Below are 12,578 nucleotides of genomic sequence, written 5' to 3'. Positions count from 1 at the left end.
AATATTTTCTCCCAATTGATAGGTGGTCTTTTTGTTTTCATCCTAGTTTCTTTTGCCTTGCAGAAGCTCTTAAGTCTGATGAAGTCCCACTTGTTTATTTTTTCTTTTGTTTCCCTTGTCTGAGAAGACATGGTATTCGAAAAGATCCTTTTAAGGTCCATGTCAAAGAGTCTACTACCTATATCTTCCAGGAATTTTATGGTTTCAGGACTTATCTTCAAGTCTTTGATCCATTTTGAGTTTATTTTTGTGGAAGGCATGAAATAATGGTTTACTTTCATTCTTTTGCAAATAGTTGTCCACATTTCCCAACACTATATACTGAAGAGACTGTCTTTTCTCCACTGTATGTTCTTGGCACCTTTGTTGAAGATTAGCTGTTCATAGATGTGTGGTTTTATTTCTGGGCTTTCAGTTCTATTCCATTGATCTGTGTGCCTGTTTTTGTACCAGTCATGCTGTTTTGATTACTATGGCTTCGTAGTACCTTTTGAAGTCAGGGATTGTGATGCCTCCAGCTTTGTACTTTTTTCTCAGAATTGTTTTAGCAATTTGAGGTCTTTTGTTGCCCCCTATGAATTTTAGGATTCTTTGCTCTATTTCTGTGAAGAATGTCATTGGGATTCTGGTTGGGGTTGCATCGAATCTGTAGATTGCTTTTGGTAGTATAGACATTTTAGCTATGTTTATTCTTCCAGTCCATGTGCATGGAATCTCTTTCATTTCTTTATGACATCATCTATTTCTTTCAATTATGTCTTATAGTTTTCATTGTATAAATCCTTCACCTCTTTGGTTAAATTTATTCCTAGATATTTTATTCTTTTTGTTATGATTGTAAATGGAATTGTATTCTTGAGTTCTCTTTCTGTAAGTTTGCTATTAGAGTATAGAAATGCAACTGATTTTTGCAAGTTGATTTTGTACCCTGCTATTTTGTAATAGTTTTGATTATTTCTAATAGTTTTTCAATGGATTCTCTGGGTTTTTTATATATAAAATCATGTCATCTGCAAACAGCGAGAGTTTCACTTCTTCACTCCCTATTTGGATTCCTTTTATTCCTTTTTCTTGCCTAATTGCTCTGGCCAAGACCTCTAATTCTATGTTGACTAAGAGTGGCCAGAGTGGGCACCTTTGTCTTATTCCTGTTCTGAGAGGGATGGCGTTCAGTTTTTCCCCACTGACTATGATGTTGGTTGTGGGTTTGTCATATATGGCCTTTACTGTGTTGAGGTGCTTTCCTTCTATACCCATTTTATTGAGAATTTTTATCATAAATGGATGTTGCATCTTGTCAAATGCGTTCTCTGTGTCTATTGAGGAGATGATCACGTGGTTTTTATTCCTCATTTTCTTGATGTGGTGTATCACATTGATTGATTTGCAGATGTTGAACCATCCTTGTGTCCCTGACATAAATCCCACTTGACCACGATTTATGATCTTTTTGATGTATTGCTGTATTTGGGTTGCCAATATTTTGTTGAGAATTTTTGCATCTATGTTCATCAGCAATATTGTCCTGTAGTTTTCCTTTTTTGTGTTGTCTTTGTCATGCTTTGGTATCAGAGTGATGTTGACCTTGTAGAATGTGTTAACATAATAAAGCATGATTTTTGAGAAGATAGATATCTTGTAAATTCTTTGAGACACCAAGGTTTATGTACATAAATACTAATTCTATAGCTCCTTACAACATTTTTCTAACTCATCAACTACCCCACTCAGAATATTTTTACTGACAGATATTTTAAATGAAACTTCAGAGTCAGTCACACAAAGTGTGATGGATGTATAGTGAGAGGAACCTCAGATCACAGGATGAGAAAGCCAAGAAAAATCTCTCCTCTGGCTCCCCAGAGGCACCATGGTCTCCAACAGGTCCCAGTCCAGCCATTCCTACACTTGACTGTGACTTGTGCAAGGATCATTTCACAAGAAATTTGCAAGGATCAATATGAAGATGACAACAAGATAAAAGATATTTTAATGTTATGAAAATAAATTACTTCCAAGCAGCATAGAAAATTTATATTGTCCTCTCTTCTTCAATAGGTTATGTGGGTATGCAATCTATGTCGGAAGCAGCAAGAAATCCTAACCAAGTCTGGGGCGTGGTTCTTTGGAGGCGGCCCTCAGCAGCCAAGTCAGGATGGAACCCTAAGCGACACGGCAACAGGTGCTGGATCCGAGGTCCCCAGAGAAAAGAAAGCCCGACTCCAAGAGCGTTCGCGGTCTCAGACCCCCCTGAGCACAGCAGCTGCCCCCTCGCAGGACGCGGCTCCGCCAAGCGCACAGCCAGACCGGAGCCAGGCGGTGGAGCCCGCGCAGCCGGCCGCGGGGCCGGAGCAGAAGCAGGCGGCCTCCAGGTCCAGGAGCGAGCCTCCGAGAGAGAGGTAACCTTCACCACCCGCCAGCAGTCGGCAACAGGCAAGGTGCTGTGTGGGGAGCACACCCATTCTCGAGAGTTCAGTCTGTTAGAGGAAAGTGTGGAAGAACACTGCTCAGGCTCCACCTGCAGGGCCGCCCCAGGCCCGCGGGCTCTGCCCCTCTCTAGGATGCACCGTCCTTAGAGACCCTGTGGACACGCTTTCCTTTCATATCATGCACAGATGTACACAAGTCCCCAGACCAAGCCACTAACGTCCAGCCTCCCTCAGAAAAGCTCTTAGATCGCTGACTCACTTTCAGAATTAGTCCTCTAACTGAAGGTGTGCTCTGAGCAAATATGGTGGGGGAACCTGACCCAGTGGAGGGTGCGTGGGTACACCAGCAAAGCCTTCCTCGAGGACATTCACTTTATGCTGAGCTCTGAAGAGTGACCAGGAGTTAACAGAGTGAGGAGTGGGATGGGTGCTCCAGGTGTATGCGCAGGCACGTGCCAGGCCAAAGTACGAGCAGCAGGGTGAGAGCAGGGAACAGGGGGATGGAGAGGCATCGGGGTCCAGGTTAAATTTTATAGGTTTTATTTGGGGAATAATGGAAAGCCATGAGGATTTTAAGCATGTACTAACATGATCAGATAATGTACTTCAGTTGATTGACTGATTCTTTCAAACAATGCATTTATGACCAGACAGGATGCTATCACTGAGAGACAGTGCTCAGAAGGAGAACATAGGCTTTTCCTCATGAGCTCGGTGGTGTGGGGGACCTGACTGTTGTTGAGACGAGGCTTGGCTGGGGCTGTGTGTCTAACCCTTATCTATGAGTCGGGTGGGAGAGCAGGCTCCCAGAAGCCTTTTGCTTTCCTTTCAGACAAAGCTGCACACGGTAAGATCAGAGCTAAACAGGTCTGGACCCCCGTCCTGGCCCTGCCACACTAGGCAGTAACAGCCCACCTTACAGGGTTGTGGCAGGGACTAAATAAGACACGTAGGAAAACAATGAGGACATTGAGGATGGAGGAGGAGGAACATGGAGGGAGCGGCACCTGCAGGGCCAGGAGCAAGACCGAAAGAGTGGCAGTCGCCTGTTGTACGTTAGTGAAGACTTCTTGATCAGATTGTGTGCTCTCATCAGGAGCTGGTGGCAATGGAACAATTAAGGTAGAGGGGAGAAGAGGCATGATCAGTGAAGCAGGTCAGGGAGACTGGAGAAGTCCTTCTGTTTGCATAATTCTCCATCCTTTCGTAAAGCACTTTCACAGATGGGGTCTCCCTTAATCCTCACGTGAACTCTGCGAGGTATGCAATATTTAGCAGCATTTCAAGAAAAGGAACTTGCCTCAATGGTAGAACCCACAACAGAAATTGCCCTACTGTTTTTCATCTTGTATTCTTATCGAGTTTTGTTCATGTCGTCTTCTTTTAGACTTGCAGTCAAATGACGCTCCCTCTGGAAAGCCATCTCTGTGGACCTCAGGATTCCAAAAGGAGCCTCCGTTTGTCTCTGTTTTAACTTCAGGGTAGATCACAGAGAGTCACAACGCTTAGCCAAGCCCCCTACTCTGTAACTTTGTAGCTGGTATAATTGGGGGAACTTTCCAAAAGCAGGGCACTCCTGGCACAGAGGGCTGACTGGCCACTTAGTGATCTGTCTACAGGATTCAAAGATGCCAAGCCGGTTCCCTTTACTTCATCTTTGCCAGTGTCTTCAACAGGACAGAGCGAAAAGGAGAACACGAAACGGTTTTCTCCTTTTGGGCTGTGTTCTGAAATGAGGGAGAGGGAGAGAAAAGGAATAATTTCAAAATATTCACTACTTCTATTATTTTTGCCCAAGGAAGGTAAAATGCAGGCTGAGGTTCAGCCATTCTTCCCTAACCAACTCCCTAAAGAGTGGTCGGGAGCCACGATCTCCTTAAAATTACTTTTGTTCCTCTATTGAGGAGGGGTTAGTAGATTTGATTTCTGAAATGGACACACTTGTATTCACTTTTCTTTAACAGTTTCAGTTACACTAAAAGGCTGTCCGTAAGTATTGTCCAAATATATATCAAGCATATATTTAGTTTTGAATTGATATGTGTATATTATCTTTTGTGCCTATATTATTACCTATACATTGTTAAGTGTCTGGTTCACAAGCAGAGGCTAGCATAAAACTTGTTCATTTATTGAATTAATGTATTCCAATTGGCCTAGTTAATTTACAGAGAATTTTAAATGTGAAAACAAGTTCTAAAGTCCCTGAATATATTGTAATACCGAGGAGCCTTACCCGGAAAGCTGACCAGATACACAGATTTGATGTGGCCCTTTAGCACCTCGCTTTTTAACAAGACCCCGAATTATAACGAACTATTTGAAGGACTGAAGTCTGGAACGCGGAGCCACCGTTTCTTAGGTCTGGTCTGCGCTGAGCTCTGCGCGCTGCCCCCGCTGACGCCCCTCTGCCCATCGCAGGAAGAAGACCCCGGCGCTCTCGGAGCAGAACGGCAGAGCGGCGCCCAAGAGCGAGCGGAGACGCGCGCCCAGGGCCTCGGCGCCGCCCGGGGAGGGGCCCGCGGAGGAGCGCGAGCGGAAGGAAAGGCGGGAAAGCCGCAGGCTGGAGAAGGGCCGGTCGCAGGACTACCCCGACGGGCCGGAGACGCGCGAGCGCGGCAGGGCGGCGGAGGACGCGAAGCCCAGCAAGGAGGAGGAGTACCAGACCCGGTACCGCAGCGACCCGAACCTGGCGCGGTACCCGGTGAAGCCGCCGCCCGAGGAGCAGCAGATGCGCATGCACGCCCGCGTGTCCCGCGCCAGGCACGAGCGGCGGCACAGCGACGTGGCCCTGCCGCGCACCGAGGCGGGCGCCGCGCTGCCCGAGGGCCCGGCCGGCCCCCGCGCGCCCGCCGCCAGGGCCTCGCCGCCCGCCTCGCCGCGCGCCTTCTCGGCCGAGAGGACTGCGGGGCCCGCGCCGCCGCCCGCGCACAGCCCGCCCGCGCCCCGCCCCGCCCCGGCGCCCGCCGAGGCCCCCGAGCCCCTCAGGAAGCAGAGCCGCCTGGACCCCGGCTCGGCCGTGCTCGTCCGCAAGGCCAAGCGCGAGAAGGTGGAGACCATGCTGCGGAACGACTCGCTGAGCTCGGACCAGTCGGAGTCGGTGCGGCCGTCCCCGCCCAAGCCGCACCGGTCCAGGAGGGGCGGCAAGAGGCGGCAGATGTCGGTGAGCAGCTCCGAGGAGGAGGGCGTGTCGACGCCGGAGTACACCAGCTGCGAGGACGTGGAGCTGGAGAGCGAGAGCGTCAGCGAGAAAGGTGAGGGCGCCGGGCGCGGGGCGCGTGCGGGACCCGAGGGCGCGTGAGGGGATCCGAGGTGAGCGCGTGCGGGGATCCTGGGTGTGGGCGTGCAGGGATCCGAGGTGAGCGCGTGCGGGGATCCTGGGTGAGGGCGTGCGGGGATCCGAGGTGAGCGCGTGAGGGGATCCTAGGTGAGCGCGTGTGGAGAGCGGAGGGGCGCGAGCGGGGACCCGAGGTCTGTGTGCCCAGTTTATAAATGTGGCTTGTAACGTACAGTATGATGTCTATATTACACTTCTGTGTTACGGTATATTAGAAAGTTGCTTTAAGAGTTGCTAAGATCCTAAAAGTTGGAATCACAAGGGAAAAAAGATTTTTTTTTTTTTTGGTAACTTCAGTAGATGAGATGGGTGTTAACTAAACTGACTATGGTAATCATTTCGCAATGTATGTATGTCAAGTCATTATGCAGTGTTCTAAACTTATGCAGAGCTGTGTGTCAATTATATCTCCAAAAAAAAATGGAGAAAAATGTGGCTTGGAATGCTCACAGCCAGCCTGGCATCGAACAGAAGGTTTTAGTTTTGTTTGTTTTTAGTGGGATTTTATAAGTAACTACAAGCTCCAAATGTGAGTTACGAGAGTTTGTCATGATTTTGGTTCCTGTCTTTCTGGGAAATTCAGAGTGTAGTCTTGTGTTTTTAAGTTATTATTTTGGGGTGGATTTATCTGGGAAAAATAGCTTCTGTTCTGAAAAACCAAAACCACACCTGATAAAGGGAATGTACCTTTTCTTAAACCTCAGTGGTGTGAAACTCCAGTCACAGAGGTAGCATTTTTCATGTTTCAAATGGACGTTTCTCACAGTTTGTGAAGAAGTCACTTCACCGGGGTTATTTCATGCAGGTGTTAGATGCCATGTTTTGGGTAGTAACTTTGGAGGACACAGCTCATCTTATCTATCACTTTCCCAAAGACTTTGGAACATTGTGTGATAGGCTGACTTTTAGCTGTTTCAATTTAAATTAATTAAAATTAAATAAACTTAAAAATTCAGTGCCCCAGTCTCACTAGCCACATTTCAAGCGCTCAGGAGCAATCATCACAGACATTTCCTTGAGATAACGCTGGTTTAGAAAATCTTCAATTGAATTGAAAATTATGTTTGTTTTGAAGATTCTCCTCATTCTGCTGCCGTTCACTCAGGTTTGAACTGGCCGCCGTCCTCAATTCAGTGGCGGTGTCGCCATCCTCGTTGTAGTCTCGGGTCCTTGTGTGCTTCTTAGTTACTTTATATTTTGGGGTGACTGTTTTCACGGCTTTCTGGCTTGATTTATAATTACTAAGTCATATATGAAGTACTATAAATTTTATAAAAAATCACTTTTCTCCGTCTTTTCTATCTCCAAACTGCAGGCAGGTGTGTCCGCCCCCACCGTCTCTCGTCTCTGCCCCTCTCTCTGTCTCTGTCTCTGTGTCTCTCAACACACACACACACACACACACACACACACACACACACGTGTATTTTCTTTTTGGAGGTTAAGTAACTTGTGCAGGGTCACAGGGTGCTGGAGAGAATCATGGCTTGTTCCCAGGAGAGTCCGTAATAGGCAATGGTGTCTCTTGGTAATAAAAGTATTAATAGATATTAGAGGTGGTGGAATTTCTAATTCAGTTTGAAATAGGAAAAATGTCTATGCCACATTGATAAGGAAAAAGTCATTCTTCTGATGAGTTTGTTTTGTGAGTTGGCATGCGTGAGTTTGTGCGTCTTGTCTGTGCGCTTGTTAGAAGTCAGCTGGAGTGGACTCTTGCCGTCCTTCATGCCTCTATGTTGTCCTGTAAACACGTGTTTCCCCCCTGAAGTAACAAAGTGTTAAGTAAGGAGGTAAACGATGAGCTCACTTGGTGTGCAGATAACTCTTGAGGGATACACATATGTGTGTATTTTCTCGTTCCTTAAAGAAAGGACTCTGCACCAACTCTTACTGAACATGTGTTATATACCACAACGGGCATGGAATCAGACAGAATTGAATCTCAAAATTATTTACAATAACAGCAGATTATGAAAGAAGAAGAGACCAATGCTCTGGGAATCAGAGGGATGGAGCTGGTGGAAGTGAGGACCATATTGCCTGTGCATACTGTCTCCCCTCCTTGGGAATATCCCCTGAGGATTTGGTGACCACTGGGATGCACACACCCCTGAGGCTCGAGTTCAATCTCTTCGTCTGGGAAAACAGGGGCATCACATGTGCTGTTACCCCAGACAGACGCCCTGTTTTCTCTTATAATTGACATCCTTCTCATTAAATGTCTTGAGTATACTCCAATCCAAGTAGTTGTCCTATTCTAATATTTTAACTAATCCTAACTCAGTGTTTACAAAATGAAACATTAACTACAAAGAACATACTTTTTATCAATCTGTAATATCTGTTAGTGCCTTTATTACCAAACCCCACTGTTGCCTACTCAGGGCTCTGCGAAGCCAGCCATGATCCTCTCCAGCACCCTGTGACCCTGCACAACTTACTTAACCTCCGTAAGTCTAAGTTTTCTTAATGGTACAATGGAGATAAGACTATCAACTTCATAAGGTTCTGAGTGTTTGAATGAGATGATGCATATAAAAAGGATGCCAAGTGAGCACTCTTCCTCTGTTGCGTTTGCGTGTGGCTCCTTGCTGTAGACATCTACAACCACGAGTGTGAGATAATCCCTCGTATACATAATATACAAAGCAAAGGGAGAAGAACCCTTTGATGTCTGATAGGCTCATTGGTGTGAGACGGGGAAGAATGACTTGGGAAGAGATTTCTCAGGAGCAGTGGATGGCGTCTCGTGAGTTTCAAGGTCAGCGGAAGATTCTCCCCAGGCAGTAAAATTTGAAGGGCAGTGGAGGCCAGAAGTTAAAATTGCATGTTTACTATATTCCATGCGTTTGCTTGTTCAGTTTATCAGTTACGTGTATAAATTAAACGTTCAGCACAGTGCCGGGCTCTCTTAGGCTGTTTGGGCTGTTATAACAAAATGCCACAGACTGGGGGCTTATCAACAGCAGAGATTTATCTCTCTCGGTTCTAGGGGCCTGGAAGTCCAAAATCAGGGTGCCAGCACAGTCATGTTCTGGTGAAGTTCCTCTTCCTGGGTCATAGCCGCGTCTTCTCTCAGTTTCCTTACACGTGGAAGGTCTGAGGGAGCCTGTGGGGTCTTTTTTTTCTAAAGATATTTTATTTTTTTCCTTTTTCTCCCCAAAGCCTCCCAGTACATAGTTGTATATTCTTTGTTGTGGGTCCTTCTAGTTTTGGTATGTGTGACGCTGCCTCAGCGTGGTTTGATGAGCAGTGCCATGTCCGCGCCCAGGATTCGAACCAACGAAACACTGGGCCACCTGCAGCGGAGTGCGCGAACTTAACCACTCGGCCACGGGGCCAGCCCCCTGTGGGGTCTTTTTTATAGGAGCACTAACCCCATTTATGAAGCTCCAGCCTACCTAAAGACCCAAGCACCTCCCAAAGGCCCCGGCTCCTAATCCGGTCGTGTCTGGGGATTAAGATTTCAACACATGAATCTGGGGGCACAGACATCCAGGCCATTGCACTGGCATAAGGTAACTGCTTAATATCTGTGTACTATTCTGGTAATTGATACTATTCTTCTTATTTTATTGTTATGCTGAGTTGTTAGTATATTTACCTGCAAATATGTATTTAGCACTTTCAGTGGATAAACTGAGGTTAAACAAAGAGAAATATGCTCCATGGCCTCATAGAGATATGTTCCGTTGAAAGAAATAAAGAATATTACACAAATAAATACAATTAATAAATGCCTCAGAGGGGCATTTCTTCCAGATATGTTGATGTAATTTTTCTGTGTGCCCAAGCTTTCAACAAAACGAGATAACCTGGTCAAATGGCATCTGAAAGACAACACACCGTTTCTCTTCAACGCCCTCTTTTCTGTGTAGTGTAATCCACTCGCTCCGCACGGGGATTCACGGGAGCTGTCTCTCTCTGGCGGGCTTGTGTATCAGTGGAGGTCAACTAACACATGTTCCCAAAGTGCATGATGTTTGTGTTGCTATTGCCAACTGGGAAGAATCAGGCATCTCTTGTCTCTCAGATTATAAATGTTAACTAATATAATCTCTGTCCACAGAAAAATAACAGAGAACTAAATCTTGCTTATAGGATAGTTGAATTTAAATGAAATGTGTAATATGATCCATCAGGCAAGGTCTAGTGAAGATTTGTGCCTCTAAGGAATTGAGTAAAGAGTTTAAGAATAAAGAAACCAAGAGGTGCTTGAGTGAAGGAGAGAAAGCAGTGGTGCTAATTCTGAGAAGAAAGGGGAGCAGTGCTGCTCTGAGGAGGGGAGTCAGCCCCTCCCACCTACAAGGAACTTCGCGTGTGCATCCTCAAGGGAATGAGCTGGGAGAAGAGCCTGGCTCTAGAGAGCAGGGTATCCTTCCTTTGTCATCTGTTCCTCCTTGCTGACTCTGAGTAAACCGAGAACACATGGCAAATTAACTATGCCTTTGAACTTTGAAAGCACTCTGCGAATGGCCTCTGAGGTTAACCCATGTACCAGGGGCTAACTGGCTTGTCACTGCTGGGCAGTGTTAGCCATCCTTTTAGGAGCACATGATATCTGAACTAGCTGTAAGAAATGATTCTTGCAAGGGTGTCAGACAATGAGTGGTTGAAGAGTGAGACTGAGGACCCCTAATAACAGGTTTTAAGTTCCCCCTAAGACAGAGTTTCAGGGGAGCAGGGTGTAGGTTGTGGGCAATGTGACTGTTAAGTTTGGTACCTGACAGCTTGATCGTTGGGGATTAGGAACGAGAGATGGGAGCTCTGCAACAATCAGGCAGTGCGTGATTTAAATGTAACTCACTCATGCTGTGCTTCCTACTGTGCTTTGGTCATTAAGCAGCAGGTGTGCGGAGCATCCTCTGGGTCCAGCAGTGTCTCCTGCTCGCAGAGAACTTTGGACCCTGACCACAAGTCCCTGATTGACTTCTGCTTCTGGAGAGCAAAGATTGCACTTTACAGTTTCTGGTAGTCCAAGTGCTTTCTCCTGTAATCTGAAGAAGGTTTGCATAAACAATTTGGCCACCATTCGTTTATTCATACATCGATTTATACGTTAAATTACATAAATATTACATGATATATATGACATTAAACAAAATATCTGCAAGAAGCTGCTGTCTGCGAGCCTAGCTGCGCTGGGGCCTAAAGACACAGTGATTAAATAATTAAGTCCACACTTGTGCGCAGGCAGGCACATACCTAGACAGCCGTGGTTCCTGCCCTCCTGGGACTTTTATTGGCTATCCAGAGGACTCTTACTGGAGACTTTACAGAGAGACAGGATGCCTTCAGATAATAAAATCAGAATTTGGTTACAGATCTTTAATAAAAAAAAAACTGTAACCTTAAAACAACTACAGCCTCTTCAAATGGCTGCCCAGACCTAAGCATTTATTTTTCTTGCCCCATGAGACCCCATAAGAGTGCAGAGGAAAGGAAGTGAACTATGAGCAGATGAGATGTTTTTAGAAGGGGGAGAGAGGAAAGAGCCGGCTTTTGGAGAGAACAGTTTGCCAAGTAGGCAAGGGGGTGTTGGAGACCATCTGCTGTGAAGCCCCTTGCCGAGGTCAGGCTCAGACTTCAGATCCTGCGGAGCTGCAGGTGAGAAGGAGAGCTCCTGATTGGCAGGTTCTTTCAATATTTGTTGACAGAACAACTGTAACGCACTCTTCTTCATTCTTCTTACCATCCCCTCCTCTTCTTTACCCCCTTACACACAGCAAAAGCAGCCCAACGTTTGATTCCCAGGTAAAAATCAAGAGGAAATTCAGTGAACTGCCTGAGCCAAAATTGGAGATGCTGGAGTAGGTGCTCCCCATTCGGGGACCCCCACCTTTCCCAGATTAACGCTGACTCCACAGCTTATTCACTCAAAAGTGAGGCTGCCAGCTCACACGCTCCATCCCTTCACAGACGGTGTTAGTGTCCACGACAGCAGCCTGGCTGCAAAGCCCTACGTGGAGACTCACCAGCTGCGCTCAGAAATCCGCCCCATACTCAGTCTTAAACAGGAACGAGCAAGAAGGCCGTGAGATACGAAGAACCCCAGCAGCATGAGCTAAAAAGATCCAGATAAACAAGTGGACGCATTGACCCTAGAAGCAAGAGATAATGCAAGAGCAGAGCTGTGCTTAAAAACAGACAGAACAAAATGCTGGACGTCTCGGTCAAACTTGGTACATGGTGAAATGCCGAACCCCCATCACCAGGCAGCTTCCACACCCAAACACAGAGGTATTCTGTGTAAAATACTTTTTGAAAAATTAAAAATGTTATTAACCAAGCTTAAAGGGAGAGCTCTGGGTACCAACACTCAGAGCACTGAAGCCCTTGGACAGAGATATTCGGACAAAATACAGGATGTGCAACTGGACCCAAGCCCACCGACCCACCTGCAGGCGTGAATTAAATCTCTTAACCAGCAAGTAAAGTAACCAGATTTGAGATATTGGAGTAGAGGCTGATGGAATGCCTGTAAACTCCTTTGGGTCCAAAAAGAGGCAACCATGAGGCTAAGCCCTAAGGATGCCCCGGCAGCCCTGGGGAGGCCCAGAGGATGAGTCCAGAGATGGTGACTGTGCAGCATTAGAGGACACTCGGATCTTTTAAAGATGCTGAGGAACAGGGAGAAGTCTCATCCTTTGGAAGTGGACAAATAAACCGGGTCGTTGACACAGCAGGAAGAGATAAACTGTACACTTCTCATCAGCAGTGGACTCTGGGCTATGACTGATCAGTGCCTTCAAAGATTGGAGCAAAACTGTTTGACACTACAATTCTGTGCACCTCGAAACAATCAGTCAGCT

The 12,578-nt window shown here is 46.4% G+C and overlaps 1 protein-coding gene across 17 annotated transcripts in view; it reads left to right on the top strand.

Annotated features, from left to right (window-relative positions):
* The window catches only part of RIMS1 (regulating synaptic membrane exocytosis 1), a 416,789-nt gene that overhangs the window by 224,740 nt on the left and 179,471 nt on the right, over positions 1 to 12,578 (top strand). For all 17 annotated transcript variants that reach the window (XM_070514572.1, XM_044776986.2, XM_070514563.1 and 14 more), the window contains exons 5-6: positions 2,059 to 2,399; positions 4,851 to 5,683. In XM_070514572.1, coding sequence (XP_070370673.1) covers positions 2,059 to 2,399; positions 4,851 to 5,683 — 1,174 coding nt within the window. The remainder of the gene's footprint in view (positions 1 to 2,058; positions 2,400 to 4,850; positions 5,684 to 12,578) is intronic.

This window comes from Equus asinus, chromosome 8 (assembly GCF_041296235.1).
Source record: "Equus asinus isolate D_3611 breed Donkey chromosome 8, EquAss-T2T_v2, whole genome shotgun sequence".
Taxonomy (NCBI): Eukaryota; Metazoa; Chordata; class Mammalia; order Perissodactyla; family Equidae; genus Equus; species Equus asinus.
The sequence above is the reverse complement of the archived record's forward strand: the minus strand, read 5'-3'. Positions and strand labels throughout refer to the sequence as shown.